This window comes from Carcharhinus amblyrhynchos, chromosome 30 (genome assembly GCF_965287045.1).
Source record: "Carcharhinus amblyrhynchos chromosome 30, sCarAmb.v2.hapA, whole genome shotgun sequence".
Taxonomy (NCBI): Eukaryota; Metazoa; Chordata; class Chondrichthyes; order Carcharhiniformes; family Carcharhinidae; genus Carcharhinus; species Carcharhinus amblyrhynchos.
This window is the reverse complement of record NC_137353.1, coordinates 22192831-22210780: the sequence shown is the minus strand read 5'-3', so window position 1 is coordinate 22210780 and position 17950 is coordinate 22192831. Positions and strand designations below refer to the sequence as shown.

The 17950-nt window shown below is 45.2% G+C and overlaps 1 protein-coding gene across 4 annotated transcripts in view; it reads left to right on the top strand.

Annotated features, from left to right (window-relative positions):
* The window catches only part of zbtb17 (zinc finger and BTB domain containing 17), a 36528-nt gene that overhangs the window by 10177 nt on the left and 8401 nt on the right, over positions 1-17950 (top strand). For 2 of the 4 annotated variants that reach the window (XM_080215421.1, XM_080215422.1), the window contains exons 3-12: positions 895-1089; positions 1225-1404; positions 3430-3546; positions 5072-5337; positions 6518-6660; positions 8207-8507; positions 13328-13415; positions 14633-14749; positions 15998-16118; positions 16807-16937. In XM_080215421.1, the coding sequence (XP_080071547.1) occupies positions 895-1089; positions 1225-1404; positions 3430-3546; positions 5072-5337; positions 6518-6660; positions 8207-8507; positions 13328-13415; positions 14633-14749; positions 15998-16118; positions 16807-16937 (1659 nt within the window). The remainder of the gene's footprint in view (positions 1-894; positions 1090-1224; positions 1405-3429; positions 3547-5071; positions 5338-6517; positions 6661-8206; positions 8508-13327; positions 13416-14632; positions 14750-15997; positions 16119-16806; positions 16938-17950) is intronic. The other 2 variants (XM_080215423.1, XM_080215424.1) reach the window with 2 other exon arrangements.

The following is a 17950-nucleotide window of genomic DNA, read 5'->3' as shown; positions in this document are numbered from 1 at the left end:
TTGGATTAAAGCCAATCTTATTATTAGCCTGGTGCCTTAATTCACGTCAAACAATCTGAACTAGAATTCCCCTGTTCTATTTTCAGAAGGATGTTATGGTTCTCTGGATATGTATACAGTCTGACTCTGAGCTCCACATGTTAGAAAAGAAAGAGGTTTTGCGTATATACAGCATTTTTACAAGCACAGAATGACCCAAAGCTCTTCACAGCTAATTAATTCATTTTCAAGTGTAATCACTGTTAAAATATAGGAAATGTAGAGCCTCTGTTTGCACAGAAAAATGGAAATGAAATAAGTCACCAAATGGTATGTCTTTGTTGTTGGTTTAGGGGTAAATATTGGCCAGGACATAAGAAGTAGTCTTCCGCTCTCTGCTGAGTAGCGTGGCGGGATGTTTTCACATTCACCTGAGAAGGGTGACAGGACTTCAGCTAAATTTCTTATCCCAAATGCTGCACTCTCTCAGTACTGCATTGCAGCGCAGGCTTACATTACAGCCTTGGGTTTGATCCCTAATCTGTCCAGGTTGCCCAGGTTGTATGAAGGGTGATCACTTGGATGAGGGAATCTGGCACATTTGGAACTATTCCCAATCAAGAAGAGGAAGGGAGGGAAAATATCTAACATAAAATTGCGTTTACGAAGCGTGCTAACAGCAACATGATGCTGGGCAATTGGATTGTTGAATGGTATAGAACAGTCTGAAGTACGGTCCCACAACAGCTCTGCTCAGTTCGATGAGGTGAAATTTCCAGCTTTAAGTTTGAGACTCACTGAGAAATAGATTCGAGCATTTGAAACTCATGTGGCTCAGGACTGACCAGCTGGGAAGTCTTCATGTGTTTACCAGGGATAGACTGAACTCCAGTGATCTGAGATACTTTCTCACAGGTCTCGGCCAGGTGTTAGAATTCATGTACACAGCCAAGCTCAACCTAACCTCGACAAACGTTTTTGACGTGCAGGCAGTGGCCGGCTTCCTTCAGATGCACGACATTGTCAGCACCTGTGCCACTTTCATCGAAGGTAAGTCCTGCACACTGTCCCTGGCTACCACCAAAGAGAAGTCTTCTCCTTCAGCTAGTGGTATGTATGAAAGAGACAAAAAGGCATTTTAAATTTTTTATCCTGCTCAAAATTTTAAAACTATTCAAACAACGAGTCAAAATAATTTGTAGTTTGAGACGGTGTCTGCATCTAACTGCACCAATCCTATCGCAGAAACAGGGCTGGAGACGCAGAGCAGTGATGGAAAGCAGGAGAAAGAACAGGTCACAGATTGTCCTGAAAAAGAAAAGAAGGAGCCAGCTGATGAAGTGAGAGAGGAAGCCACAGTGGAGTCAGAAGATGATGACACAACGATGGAGTATGAGGATGATGAAGACAAAGATTACAAGCCTGGTCAGTCAGTGTCCTCTCCTGTGCTCATCCACTTACCATGCTTGCCTCATTGCTGCCATGAATTTTTACCCCAGATAGTCAGAGGCTGTGAGTGGAAATCAGTGATCAAAGTTCAAGAGCTTCTGTTTTAAAGTTCATTTACTATTGTCACAAGTAGGCTTACATCAGCACTGCAGTGAAGTTACTGTGAAAATCCCCCAGTTGCCACACTCCAGCGCTGGTCGGGTACATTGAGGGAGAATTTAGCATGGCCAATGCCCCTAACATACGCATCTTTGGACGCTAAGGGGCAATTTACATGGTCAATGCACCTAACCAGCACGTCTTTCAGAGTGTGGAAGGAAACTGGAGCACCTGGCCAGGGGGGGTGGGTGGGTAGGAACCCACACAGACATAGGGAGAACATGCAAACTCCACATCTACAGTGACCCCAAGCCAGGAATCTGTATAGGGCATTGGTGAGGCCGCAGCTGGAGTACTGTGTGCAGTTTTGGGCGCTGTACTTACTCAAGGATATTTTGGCCTTGGAGGGAGTGCAGAGGAGGTTTACTAGGCTGATGCCGGAGTTGAGGGGGTTGAGCTATGAGGAGAGGCTGAATAAACTAGGCTTGTACTCGTTAGAGTTTAGAAGAATGAGGGGAGATCTCATTGAGACGTATAAGATGATGAATGGGATGGATAGGATAGAGGTGGAGAGACTCTTCCTGCTCAGAAAGGATAGTAGGACTAGGGGGCACAGCCTCAAGATAAAGGGGGGGCGGTTTAGAATGGAGTTGAGGAGGAACTTCTTCACTCAAAGGGTGGTGAATCTCTGGAATTCTCTGCCAGTTGAAGTGGTGGAGGCTACCTCGCTAAATAATTTTAAGAAGCAGGTTGATGGGTTTTTGATAAGAGAGGGGATTAAGGGTTATGGGGAGAGGGCGGGAATGTGGAACTGAGCCACGACAGATCAGCCATGATCTTATTGAATGGCGGGGCAGGCTTGAAGGGCCAGATGGCCTACTCCTGCTCCTATTTCTTATGTTCTTATGAATCGAACCTAGGTCCCTGATGCTGTGAGGCAGCAGTGCTAACCACTGTGCCACCATGCTCTGCAAGACAGATCTAGAGTGATTTAGAATGTTCTGCTGTAAATGCTGGAGTCTTCATGCTGTTGATGCTCGTGAGTTAATTGGCTTGGGATGTGTGTCTGACTCTCCTGAGGCAAAAACAGAAACTAAAAGGGATGGGGGGGGGTAAAAGCAGCAATTTTAAATCTATATTGTATTAGAAATTAACAAACTTGCAGCTACACTAAATTATATTGTTGTGATTAAGTGCTGAAACATCTGTGTAGAGCTTGATTCTCCACATTCCAGTATGCACTCTTTTTCTGTCATCTGTGCATAGAGAGGCCTCTGCCAGTCATCAGGAGGTGCAGTCTCTCCAGTTGTCTTGTTCTTCTCTGTCAATTGCCCGAACCAGGAGAGAAAGAAATTCTTGCATTTATATAGCACTTTTCACAACCATCAGAAACCGGAAAGTACTTTACAGGCAATAAAGTTTTTTTTGTTGCAATGTAGGAAATGTGTCAGCAAGTTTGCACTCTGCAAATTCCCACAAACAGCAATGTGATAATGACTAGGATTTTGAGATATTGAGTGAGGGGTAGTGCCATGGCATCTTACCCAAGCAGCCAACTAGGGCCTTGATTTAATATCTCCATCCAAAGGACAGCGCCTCCAACACTGCGGGGACTCCTTCAGGGTTGACACTGAAGTGTGAGCTTTGATTTTTGTGCTCAAGCTCCAGAGTGAGACTTGAATCCAGAACCTCAGGCAGTTTTTGGGAGCTCAGCCTACACCCCTGTGCCCAGTGTAACTGCATCAATGCTGTATTGTGCTGTGCTGTCAGCCAGTCACATTTATGTTCACTTTGGCTTCAAGCCATTTGCATTCCCAACTGACTTATCACCTTGTTGAGGGTGTGTCTGCATGGAGATTACCTCAGTCTCTGTGACTTATCTCTGGTTATGTTTGCCAATAGGGGACATGGTGAAAGATGCTGTCTCTAAGATATATGGTAAACGCCGACACCTTCCTGCCAGGAAAAACACTTCAAATGACACCAAAGAATGCAGTACATCAGAGAATCCCGATGAAGGTATTTTCTTCGGTCTGTAATGTTATCAGTTAGGTTGTAGCCCTTTCAGATGGGCATAGTGTCATTACTTATATTTAAAGTGTGCCCTTTTATACAATACTGACACTGGTTTAGTCTGGTTTGATCAGGTGAACACGATAAATCTGAGCTCTTGACTATTCAGTGAGACCCTCTTGTTGGTTGCCAATATTAGATTAGTACCAACCAATTAGACATTCAGTGGCTTCCAAACAGCCTGCCACTGATATGTTTCTATTTTTAAGAAAGAGAAAGGGAGATGAACAGGGAGCCAGTGCAAGGAAGAGATGTCAATTTTACTTTCTTTTTTATCCCCAAGCAATGTCTCTCTTTTTCTCCGTGCTGACTCTCGCTTAAAGTTCCACAGGTACCTCATCTAACTGGACATTCTTTATATGAAAGCCTAAACTGTGAGCATTGGCAGATATCTAACTATAGATGATGTTAAAGCCTGATTCTCTCTCTGTCCAGCATATAAACACACACACCTTCCAATAGGAGTCACTGAATGGGGGTCGGGGTGAGAACCAAATTTTTCCTTTCCTTGCCCCAAGGCTAATGGTATCCTTATTGCTGTCCCACCTGAGATCAGCCAACTCAACACAGACCAGGGATAGAACCTGCGAATGTGCAGCCGGTTACCTTATAGTCAACCATTTTGAAAGAATGTTGGTTGCTACAGTGGACTGATAAGGTTGTCCTATTTGGGATTACTTGCCTGTTGGTTTTGTTCTTTTCAGTAAGAACTCTCACAACACCAGGTTAAAGTCCAACAGGTTTATTTGATAGCACAAGCCACAAGCTTTCGGAGCATTGCTCCTTCATCAGGTGAGTGGGAGTTGTGTTCACAAACAGGGCATAGATAGACACAAACTCAATTTACAAGATAATGGTTGGAATGCGAGTCTTTATAGGTAATCAAGTCTTAAAGGTACAGACAGTGTCAGTGGAGAGAGGGTTAAGCACAGGTTGAAGAGATGTGTATCTCTTTAACAGTTAGAGATTTTGCAAGCCCAGGCAAGTCCTGGGGGTTACAGATAGTGTGACATGAACCCAAGATCCTGGTTGAGGCCGTCCTCGTGTGCGCAGAGACTGATGGCCAAGTTGCACACACAAGGACTGCCTCAACCGGGAACTTGGGTTCATGTCACACTTTCTGTAACCCCCACAACTTGCCTGGGCTTGCAAAATCTCACTAACTGTTAGAGATACACATCTCTCTAACCTGTGCTTAACCCTGTCTCCACTCACATTGTCTGTACCTTTAGGATTTGATTACCTGTAAAGACTCGCATTCCAAACATTATCTCGTAAATTGATTTTCTGTCTATATGTGCCCTGTTCGTGAACATAACTCCCATTCATCTGATGAAGAAGCAATGCTCCGAAAGCTTGTGGCTTCTGCTACCAAATAAACCTGTTGGACTTTAGCCTGGTGTTGTGAGATGACTTACAGTGCTTACTCCAGTCCACACTGGCATCTCCACATCTTTGTTCTTTTTCACAGAGACAACAGAAGATGAGTTCAGGGATGTAGATAAAGTGGAACAGGATGATGAGACAGAGATCAAAGAGAATGGGGATGTGATGGCACACGGTCGCAGAGAGAGTCAAACACATTCTGAGCTCAGTGAGAAGTTAGATGGTGCTTCAGAGTCAGACGCAACATTGGATGATCAAGATGGTGCTCACGATACCAGACGTCGCCGCTTTGGACCATACATCGACCGCACGGAATCCCGTCCCTACGGATCGATAACACACAAGTGCAAGGTAATAGTTCACTGCAGCAAACTTACTCGCACAGATCGGGTTCCTTCTCCTGCTGTAGAATACCTTCCACCGTTCTGGTCCCTTAACCTTGGGGAATCTTGTTGCCACTTCATGGACAGCTCATGCCAGTTAACTGACTTCTTTTGTTTCCACCCATGCCACCCGCCCCCATCCCCCCTGTCCCCCCTCCCCTTAATCACCACAAGTCTGCTGAAGATGCTGAGTCAAGATGGCAGCACAATGGTTAGCACTGCTGTCCCACAATGCCAGGGACCTGGCTTCAACTCTGGCCTCGGGTGACTGTCTGTGTGTTCTCCCCGTACCTGCGTGGGTTTCCACCGGGTGCACCTGTTTCCTCCCACACTCCAAAGATGTGCGGGTTCGGATCATAGAAGCCCCACAGTGCAGAAGGAGGCCATTTGGCCCATCGAGTCTGCACCGACAACAATCCCACCCAGACCCTATCCCCACATCCCCAAACATTTACCCCACTAATCCCTCGAACCTGCACACCCAGGGACACCAAGGGGCAATTTAGCAAGGCCAATCAACCTAATGCACACATTTTTGGACTATGGGAGGAAACCAGAGCACCTGGAGGAGCCCACACAGACACGAGGAGAATATGCAAACTTCACACAGGAATTCCTAACCTAGGAATTTGACCCAGGTTGTTTGGCCATGCCAAATTGCCCCTTAGTGACAGGGGGACTAGGGTAAAAATGTAGGGTTACGGGAATAGGGCCTGGATGGGATTGTTGTCGGTGCAGACTGATGGGCACCGCAGGGATTCTGTGATTCTGCTCACAGTCTTGTCACTGGTGATTACTTTCCTGCATCTGAAACAAATGGTCATTCTTTCGTGGTTGCGCCTCCCCACCCCCTCCCCGGACGATGGCAGGTTTGGCCTGGGTGAGCATTGTAGCCGAGGCTGTTCTTGTGTGCGCCTGAGGTGGACACATCCGCAGAGATAGATCCTGCAACTACACAGCAGGGCAGTTGATAATCAGTCATTTTGAAAAAAATATTGGTTGCTACAGTGACTGGTAAGCTTATTCTAACTGGGATAATGTGCTTCCTGGCCTTGTTCCTTTCCACAGCGACAGCAGAAGCATGCCCGCCACCTTGACTCATTATTACAACCTTGTTAACCCATCTGTATTTTCTTTCCTTTTTGTAGGATTGTGGGAAGGAGTTTACACACACGGGAAACTACAAGCGGCACGTCCGCATCCACACTGGAGAGAAGCCATTCACCTGCAGGGAGTGCAATAAAGCATTCTCCGACCCTGCTGCCTGCAAAGCACATGAGAAAACGCACAGGTATGGAAGGACCGCAGTGTTGTTACTCATAATCAATGTGAATAATTCCTGAGATATACCAAGCCAGTTGTTTGTCAGTTCACAGGAACAGGCCGTTTAGTTCCTCAAGCCAAAAACATAAAATGTTGGAAAATCTAAGCAGGTCTGACAGCATCTGTGAGGCGAGAATTGAGCCAATGTTTCGAGTTTAGATAACCCTTTGACAAAGCTGCTGATCTGAATAAGGGTCATCTAGATTTGAAATGTTGGCTCTATCCTGTTCTTATGTATCCTCTCTCCACAGACGCTGTTTGACCTGCTGAGATTATCCAGCATTTTCTGTTTTCGTTTCAGATTCCAGCATCCGCAATATTTTGCTTTTTATCTTAATCCCTCAAGCCTGTTCACTTATTCAATGAGGCCGTGGCTGATTTGTAACCTGACTCCATGCACCCATCGTTGCTCCTTATTCTTTAATACCATTGAAAAGCAAAAATCCGTCAAACTTGGATCTAGAATATATAATTAATCTGGCATCAATTATTGTTTTCAGAAGATGATCCCAAACTTTTACTGTCTTTTGTGTATAAGTGTTTCTTAATTTCACTCCTGAAATATCTGGCTCTGAATTTTAGGCTATGCTCCCTAAGGCGGAGACTACCTAACTAGAGGAAGTAGATTATTTTTTTTTCTCAGTGGCAGGAAGGTGCACAGACATAAAGTAAATGGGAAAGGAATCAGAGGTGTCAAGAGGCATTTGAAGATGAGAATTCTGAAATTGATATACTGAGGGACAGAGAACCAGTGAGGTTTGGCAGGAATTAAAGTGTGGTGACTAGGACGTGTCATGGGTTAGAATTTAGGTGGTTGAGTTTGGGTTGAAGTTAGTTTATGAAAAGATTTGTTGCAGAAGCCACCAGGGTGCGTATTTGAAAAGTCTAAACTGAAGATGGCAGGGGTGTTGTAGTAGTGAATTATAGACTCCCTAAATTGCAGAAGGAGGCCATTTGGCCCATTGAGTCTGCACCGACCACAATCCACTCAGACCCTATTCCTGTAGCCTCACACATTTACCCTGCTAATCCCCCTGACACTAAGGTTAAGTTAGCATGGCCAATCCACCTAACCTGCACATCTTTGGACTGTGGGAGGAAACCTGAGCACCTGGAGGAAATCCACGCAGTCATAAGGAGAATGTGCAAACTCCACACAGACAGTGAACCGAGGCTGGAACTGAACCTGCGTCCCTGGCATTGTGCCATCCCCGACAGGATGTAGCCCAACTCCAGATTCTGAATTCCAAACCTGGGCTGTGTTAGGAGGGAACAGTTTCAGCTGTTTGGCACGTGGTGGGGTTACAACTCACTGAAGGCTGGTAATAATTGGAAAAGATAAATTAAGGTGCAATTTTTTAATGCATTTGTTTCAGGACACGGATAAACTCCTGTGACATTGGTGAAATTGTTAATGATTCAATACAATTCTCTAAGAAGTCAAGAGCCTGTGACCATGTCATGTGCAACCTATAACTGGAGTTCTGTGCTGACTGCATTTGCTCTCTCCACAGTCCTGTTAAACCTCACTCTTGTGAAGAATGTGGGAAGAGTTACCGGCTGATCAGTTTGTTGAACTTGCATAAGAAGCGACACACAGGCGAGGCCAAGTACACATGCGACGACTGCAGGAAGACGTTCACCACCTCTGGCAATCTGAAACGCCACCAGCTGGTTCACAGTGGCGAGAAGCCTTACCAGTGCGACTACTGCGAGAGATCCTTCTCTGACCCCACTGCCAAAATGAGGCACCTGGAAATGCACGACGCTGACAAGGTTCACAAGTGCCCACACTGCGAGAAACGCTTTAATCAGGTAAGACAGACTGCCTTTTCTCTTCTCCCTCCTCTGAGTAGGTAGAGTGTCCTTGTTGGGATACACTCCCTATAGCCCATGTCAAGCTGTGGTATTTGTCCAGGGTGGGAATCAAATCAGCGAGTGTCTTGCAGGCTGTTGGCCAAGAGGAGTTTCACAGGAGATTCTGTGATATGTGTGCACCAATATTTTTTTTAACAAGAGTCACTGGGCCATGATTGGGAGTGGGAACCCTGACTGATTCTTCTTTAACTCTTACTCGCATTCTCCCCTGTCTCTGGATCACTATAACACTACTGCCCTGTCCAAGTGAACTCAGTCTAGAATGGGGCTAGTGTCTAAATATGAAGCCCTGACACTGTACCAAGCAAATAAGTCCTTACCCGTGAGACCAGGCCATTGAAGGGTGATATGGTGGCATAGTGAGCAGCATGGTGGCACAGTAGTTAACATTGTTAACGCTGCCTCACAGCACCAGCGATCCAGATTCGATTCCTGACTCCGGTCACTGACCGTGCGGACTTAGCACATTCTTCCTGTGGCTGCGTGGATTTCTTCCGGGTGCTCCGGTTTCCTCCCACAGTCTAAAGATGTGCAAGTTAGGTGCATTGGCCATGCTAAATTGTCGTTTAGTGGGATAAACACATGGAGTTACAGGTGATAGGGTTCGGGTGGGATTGTTGTCAGTGCAGAGTCGATGGGCTGACTGGCCTCCTTCTGCACTGTAGGGATTCTTTATTTGTTCTTTGATTCTTTGAACTATACGATGACACTAAAATGGCAACTCAAGCAATGGCTGAAAGCCCGTCACCTGACAACAAGCATGAGTTTATTTTCCGAAAGAATTATTTGGATTCTCGAATTGGTGTGGTGGTGAGAATTCCAAGGGGGAATTGTTCTGACAGGTGCTTCGTCACTACCACAATAATCAATCAAAAACCTGATACAGGGAGCCACATTGAAAATGATTCAATGTAATTGCCTTTTCGTACTAGAATTGTACTCGATCACAATCTGTAACCTCATGGCCTAGCAATTCCCCCACTCTATAATTACCACCAAAGCAGGGGATCAACCCCGGGTTCAATTAAGATTGCAGGAGAGCAAGCCAGGAATAGCACCAGGCATTCTTAAAAATGACATATCAGCCTGGTGAAGCTACAACAAAGGATTACTTGCATGCCAGACAGCAAAATCAGCAGGTAATAGACAGAGCTAACACAATCCCACAACCACCAGATCAAATCTAAGCTCTGCAGTCCTGCCACGTCTCGTTGTGAATGGTGGTGGACATTAAACAACTCACTGGAGAAGGAGGAGGCACCTCAAGTATCCAGAGCCTCAATGATTAGGCCCAGCACATTTGTGTAAAAGATAAAGCTGATGCATTTGCTGTAATCGTCAGCTAGAAATGCTGAGTGAACAATCATCCTGGCTTTCTCCAAAGGTCCCCAGCATCACAGATGACAGGCTCCTTATGGAAGATAAGGATTTCTTCCATGAAGGACCTTGGTGAACCAGTTATGCTTTTATGACAGTCGACAGATATGGCCATTATTAATGATATCAGTATCTGTTATAGAGTCATTCCGAGGTTGGTTGGTTTATTTATTAATTATTAATGGTGGAATTTTTAAGCCAGTGCAAGGGGGCTGGGGCAGGAAGGAAAGAAGAGGGGCTTGTGATTGTGTGGAGGGAGGGAGAGATTAAATAACTAAAGATTTCAGGGTGAAACGGTTCAGGAGAATAAAGGCTGTAGTAAAGAGACAATGGTTGTGTCCTGGTGAATGAAAGTGAAGGGATAGAGAGGAGGAAACACGCCGGTTTAAAAAAAACACACAACATCTAACTAGCTGGAGGCAGAGATTATGATCTAAAGTTGTTGAGCTCAATATTGAGTCCAGAAGTGTTTTGCTCCACTGATGCTCCCTAACTTTTTTTATTTATGAGTGTCACAAGTAGGTTTACATTAACACTGCAATGAAATTACTGTGAAAATCCCCTAGTCGTCACACTCTGGCACCTGTTCAGGTACACTGAAGGAGAATTTAGCACGGCCAATAGAGTTAAGCAGCATGTCTTTCAGACTGTGGGAGGAAACCAGAGCATCTGGAGGAAACCCATGCAGACATGGGGTGAATGTGCAGACTCTGCACAGATAGTGACCCAAACCAGGAATCAAACCCAGGTCCCTGGTGCTATGAGGCAGCAGTGCTAACTATTGTGCTGCCCTGGGAGATGATTCAATCGATCTAATCTGTGCTGGTGTTCTGTGGAGCAATCCAGTCAGTCCCTGTTGGTCTGCAAGTTTAAGCACAAGTAAGAGCATAAGGATTAGGAGCAGGAGTAGGCTATCTGGCCCCTTGAGCATGCTGCGCCATCAATAAGCTGATGGCTGATCTTTTCATGGACTCAGCTCCACACACCCACCTGCTCACCACAACCCTTAATTCCTTTACTGTTCAAAAAATTATCTGTCCTTGCCTTAAAAACATTCAATAAGGTAGCCTCAACCTCTTCACTGGGCAGGGAATTCCACAGATTAAGAACCCTTTGTGTGAAGAAATTCCTCCTCGACTCTGTCCTAAATCTGCTCCACTTATTTTGAGGCTATGCTCCCTAGTTCTAGTTTCACCTGCCAGTGGAAACAACTTCCCTGCTTCTATCTTATCTATTCCCTTCATAATCTTATATGTTTCTATAAGATCTCCCCTCATTCTTCTGAATTCCAATGAGTATAATCCCAGTCTATTCAGTCTCTCCTCAAAAGCCAATCCTCTCAAGTCTGGAATCAACCTAGTGTATCACTTCTGTACCCCCTTCAGTGCCAGTATATCCTTTCTCAAGTAAGGAGACCAAAACTGTACACAGTACTCTAGGTGTGGCCTCACCAGCACCTTATACAGCTGCAACATAACCTCGCTGTTTCTAAACTCCATCCCTCTAGCAATGAAAGACAAAATTCCACTTGCCGCCTTAATTACCTGCTGCACCTGCAAACCAACTCCTTAAGATTCTTGTACAAGGACACCCAAGTCCCTCTACACAGCAGCATGCTGCAATTTTTTACCATTTAAATAATAGTCTATTTTGCTGTTATTCCTACCAAAATGGATTACCTCACATTTACCAATTGTACTCCATTTGCCAGACCCTCGCCCACTCACTTAGACTATCTATATCACTTTGCAGACTTTCAGCATCCTCTGCACATTTTACTGTGCCACTCATCTTAGGATCATCTGCGAATTTTGACGCACTACAATTGGTCCCCAACTCCAAATCATCTATGTAAATCATGAACAAATGCGGTCCCAACACTGATCCCTGAGGCACACCACTAGTCACTGACTGCCAACCAGAAAAACACCCATTCTTTGCTTTCTGCTAGTTAATCAATCCTCTAGCCATGCTAATACATTACCTATAACACCGTGCACCTTTAACTTATGTAGCAGTCTTTGGTACGGTACCTTGTCAAATACCTTCTTGAAATCCAGATACACCACATCCACAGGTTTCCCATTGTCCACTGCACATGTAATGTTCTCAAAAAATTCCACCAAGTTAGTCAAACGTGACCTTCCCTTCATTAACCCATGTTGCATCTTACCAATGGGACAATTTATATCCAGATGTCTCGCTATTTCTTCCTTGATGATAGATTCAAACATTTTCCCTATTACAGAAGTTGAGCTAACTGGGTTATAGTTACCCACCTTTTGTCTACCTTTTTTTTAAACAGTGGCATCACATTTGCTGTTTTCCAATCTGCGGGAACTACCCCAGAGTCCAAAGAATTTTGGTAAATTACCACTAGTGTATTTGCTATTTCTCCCACCATCTCTTTTAGTACCCTGGGATGCATTCCATCAGGACCACGAGACTTGTCTACCGTTAGCCGCATTAAGTTGCCCAACTTAGTTCCCCAACTAATTTCCTTTTGAAATCATAAATCATCTCGCTTCCACCATCCTTGTTGGCAGTGAGTTACAGACCATTTCCACTCGCAACATAAAAAAAATTCTTCCTCATATCCCACCTGTATTTCTTTCCCAAAATCTTAAATTTGTGTACCCTAATCCTTGTACCTCGCCTGCCTTATCTAAACCTGTTATAATCTTGTACACCTCTATCAAATCTCCCCTCACACTCCTTTTCTACAAGAACAATTCCAGCTTCTTCAAGCTAACTGTGGAGCCAAATTCCCTCACCCCGGAACCATTCTGTAATCTGCTTCAGGACATCCTTCCTGACGTGTGGTGATCAGAACTGGATGCAGTACTCCACTTGTGGCTTCTTGTCCAAATCTCAACCATGTTATGGTGTGGATAAAGGTGCCTAACTTGGGGCTGGAGGTGAGGGAGGGAGACAAATGACTTTGTCTTTATCTGAACCTAGTTTGCCTCAATCCCTTGTCTCCTAACTCTCCACTCATTTATTTAATGTCGTGCCCACATTTTAGATCTCGCTCAGCAATGTGTCAAGGCTCTGCTGCTGAACTGACTGCTGTTGAATATGGCAGTTTCTTTTCTGGAAGCTCCACTTTGCTGTGCCTGAGGATAACAGCTAAGGTTGGAATTCACCTGATGATTGGGATCCAGGCCTACTTCTGCGTCTGTACCCTGTGCCAATAGGAGGTTATCTCACTCAGTTTCTTCATGGCAAGAAGCCTTTAGAACAGGAATGCTGTAATCAGGCGCACTTGTTGAGTTTTTAGGTGGTTTGTTCTGGATCCTGATCACTAATGCTTGCTGCCAAAATCTAAATACAGCATTGGCTGGTAATGAGGTTTATTGTCACTTTGGTCTGTTTTATAGCTGGGGAATCTGAAAGCCCACCTCAAGATTCACATCGTGGATGGACCCTTGAAGTGCAGAGAATGCGGGAAGCAGTTCACCACTTCAGGTGAGAACTGGGCTCGCTGTGACCTGTGTACACCGACATTGTGAAATGTGTATTAAAACACCGGGAGTTTCCTGACATTGCGGGCAGGTACAGCTGTAAGCAGTCAAGCAAGAAAGGTGCTAAACTCCATTTGTAGTTGGCAGCCAGCTTGGGAAGGATGGGGTGCAAATTGGCTTTTGCTTTCCAGGGTTGGAGAGTGGCAAACTGGCTAAACCTCCTGTTCAGTGGCAGCATTCTTCCTTCTTGAGTCAGATGTTTATAGATGTAAACCTCACTTGAGAGCCTTGAGCACATAATCCAGGCTGACACTTCACTGTGGTACTGAGTGAGTGCTGCACTTTCAAAGAGATTTTCTGGAAAACATTAAGCCAGCAACACTCTTGGGTGGATGTAAAATAATCCTGACACTATTCGGAGAGGATCAGGAGTGATCTCCCAGTGTCCTGGCCAATATTCCCCCAACTAACATCACTAAAGCAGATTTATGGTTATATTGCTGTTTGTGGGATCTTTCTTTTATTTCTCTCTCTGGGGCAATGAACTGGACTGTGTCCCTCTCTAGGGCAGTGAGCTGCACTGAGCGCCAGTCTGGAGCCCTCGGACGTGCGCCAGTCTGGAGCCCTCGGAGGTGTGCCAGTCTGGAGCCCTCGGACGTGCGCCAGTCTGGAGCTACAAGCTATACTGTCCTCCTCTCTGAAGCTGTGAGCTATAATGTTGGGGAAGTGATAACGTAATGGTATTGTCACTGTGTTAGAAATCTAGAAACTAGGATAATCCTGTGCGACCCAGGTTCGAATCAGAAAGGGAAATTTAAATTCAATAAATAAAAATCAGGAATTCAGTCCAGTGATGACCATGAAACAGTTGTGGATTATTGTTTAAAAAAAAAGCCTAATTCACTAATATCCTTTAGGAAAGGCAATCTGTCATCCTTACCTGGATCTACATGTGACTCCAGGCCCACAGCAATGTGGCTGACTTTCTTAAATGCCCTCTGAAATGGCCGAGCAAGCCACTCAGTTCAAGGACAAGATAGGGATGGGCAACGAATGCTGGTCCAGCCAGTGATGCCCAGATCCTGTGAAGAATAATACAGAAAGGTGTCTCTTTCCAGAGTTGTGAGCTGCAGCATGACTTTCCTGGGGCCGGAACCCATTTGTCCTGCAAATCGTTCTCCATTATTCAATCTCTCTTCACCCGTTGTATCTACTTTGCAGGAAACCTTAAACGGCACCTGAGGATCCACAGTGGGGAGAAGCCGTACGTCTGCCCACATTGCCAGCGAGCCTTTTCCGATCCTGGAGCTTTGCAACGTCACGTGCGCATTCACACAGGTAACCGTCTGAAAGGCGTGAGGAACATTGCCGGTCAGAAAGAACCCCCTGTGTTCACAACACCAGCACCTCCAAAAAAAAAGAAGACGGGTTTGAAAATCAAGTTTGAAGCTATTGTGGAAATTGTATTGTCTATTAATTGTGCCTTGTGGCGGGGGGGCACAGTGGTTAGCACTGCTGCATCACGGCGTCAGGGGCCCAGGTTCGATTCCCAGCTTGGGTCATTGTCTGTGCAGAGTCTGCATGTTTTTCCTGTGTCTGCATGGGTTTCCTCCAGGTGCTCCAGTTTCCCCTCTCAGTTAAGCACATTGGCCATGCTAAATTCTCCCTCAGTGTATCCGAATAGTGTGGCAACCAGGAGATTTTCACAGTAACTTCATTGCAGTGTGGATGTAAGCCTACTTGTGACACTAATAAATAAACTTTACTCTTCTTGACAGATGCCTCGAGAGCTGGCTGGTAATTGTCGGTGAGGGCCATAGGTGGAGCTGCAATGCCAATTAGAGAGTTATATTTGAAGCTGTTCCTGCCTGGGGCCCAGGGAATGTTCCTTTGTGGTTATATCAGGTCTCCATGGCTGTATTTTGTTTTCAAACCATGTGACCTGTGCAGCCAGCCCTGGATCTATATTTACCAAGTGCAGGCTGGGCCATTCTTTACTTTTGTTTTTCTTTTTAAGTTGTTTCCAACCCCACCCTAAGCCACAGTCACACTTTGGCAATGTGTTTGCTTACTAACTAGAGACAGCACAGGCCAGTACCCAGGCTGTACCCAGATCCATTCAGGTCCCAGATTCAATCCCCATAGCTGGCTAGAGTGGCGACAGAAATGCTACATACGACTCAGTGACCCAAGGAAGGGAGAAATCAGTCACGTCTCTTCCCTCCTCATATCTATTCTCACGTGATCCCTGCCAGAAAATCCCCTTGTGAGCAATGGACGAAGAAGACAGGGTCAGGATTGGCTTGGCTGCCATCCGTGTTTGCCATAACCTCTTGGCACTCATTGTCTCAACTCATGGGTGAGGGTCTGTGCCATTCAGGAAGAACTGGTACTTCCCGGAGATGAGGGTAGAGTTTTAGTGGTTTGTTGGAAGGCATGGGTGTGGGAAAGAGAAGAAATTCTTAAACTGGGGGAATGAGCAAGTAGCTGAATTGTTGTGACACTGCTTATGGACAAGAACACCTTCGCCTTTTCCATTGCCTTCCCCTGTGATTTCCTGGCTACATTAAATGAGGTGTTTTGCAGGTGAGAAGCCGTGTATCTGCATCATATGTGGGAAAAGCTTCACTCAGGCGAGCTCTCTAATTGCTCACATCCGTCAGCACACGGGGGAGAAACCATACGTCTGTGATCGCTGTGGGAAAAGGTCAGTAATAGAGAGCAGCCAGCATAAAGAATTATCTAGGGGGCATTCATTCACTTGACGTGAGAGGGAGAAAGTTCAAAAGAGATGTGAGGGGCAAGTGTTCTATACAGAGTGAATGGTAGGTGTCAGGGGTGGTGGCGGAGGCAGATACAATAGGGGCATTTAAGGAGTTTTTAGATAACATGTGAATATGTGAGAAATAGAAGGATTGCACCGAGGGCAGGCAGAAGGGATTAGTTTAATTTGGCGTCATGTTCAACACAACATTGTAGGTCGAAGAGCCTGTTCCCGTGCTCTATGTTCTATCTATTTGGATTACCGTTGTGAAGTTTGGAAATTAGAGAAAAGACCTAGGATCAACCAAAGACTGGCTGGTGACCAGTTATGATGTAGAGATGCCGGCGTTGGACTGGCGTAAACACAGTAAGAAGTCTCTCAATACCTTCCACACACCTGACAAAGGGACACTGTTTCTGAAAGCTTGTGGGATTACTATCAAATAAACTGGGTGGACTGTAACCTGGTGTTGTGAGACTTCTTACTGTGGTGACCAGTTTCCAGGGAGGGTTAGTTCCAGGGTGAGGGATTATGTTGAGGTAACCTGTAAAGATTATACAGAGTTGACCAGTTCTGAGGTTTTTTACTATGTCATGTTCACTCTGTTCATTGAGTTTTTCTCTTCCCTCAGGTTTACCCAGTCCAGTCAGTTGGCCAATCACATTCGGCACCATGACAACATCCGGCCACATCAGTGCCATATCTGTAACAAGGCGTTCGTCAATGCTGGGGACCTCGCCAAACACGTCATCATCCATACCGGTAAGCAGTGGTGGCTTCCATTGATGGCCAATGTCTGTGCTTGGGATTGGCAGATTTTTGAGTTCATGCAGCGAATTTATATGCTGTATAGAAGATTCCTTGTTATATCCTCAGTGCTGTCAGGATTATTATTCCCAATATTGATACCAAGATAATGTATTGCATGTGAAGTATAGATTCACTGCAATCAATTAGGCTGGGTACAGTGGTTCTGCCAATGGAGCAGCCTAGGGGTTGATGTCACCAGCATCAAGGGGAAATAAACATATAATGAAAACTATCTTTTGGTGCAAAAAACCCAACAGGTTCCCTAATGTCTTTAAGTGAGAGTGGCCAAACCCCTACCTACCCGTGCCATATGAGACTTCAGGCTTATCTTCTATGGTTAATTAAAGATAATCAGGTTGCTTTGTTGCCGATAAATAAATATTAGCATTTTCCAAATCCAGACAATAACTTACTTTTAAAAATCGGGTTAGTCAATCTGAAACTCCACTCCAGTTTCATGACGTGAATATGTACTCAACTCACCTGCTGTTGATGGACTCGAGGTGGATTGTTTCATTCCTGGAACTGGAGGACACTCCATAAGGTGTACAACCCTTCAATGTAAAGATTGGATCAACTGCAGTTGCCTTTTTCTGGAGCCTGGCCCGGGCATGATCTGGAGCCTGGTTGATGAATGCCATGTATAATTTGAAGCTTGTCCATGGTGTATTGGGAATAACCAGAGGCCTGGTTAATGCATATTGGGTATATGCAGGGGAGGCGATGGCCTAGTGGTACTATCGCTAAACTATTAATCCAGAAACTCAGCTAATGCTCTGGGGATCTGGGTTCGAATCCCGCCACGACAGATATTGGAATTTGTATTCGATTAAAAAATATCTGAAATTAAGTATCTGCCGATGACCATTAAACCATTGCTGATTCCCAGAAAAATTCATCAGGTTCACTGATGTCCCTTAGGGAAGGAAATCTGCCACCCTTACCTGGTCTGACCAACATCTGAC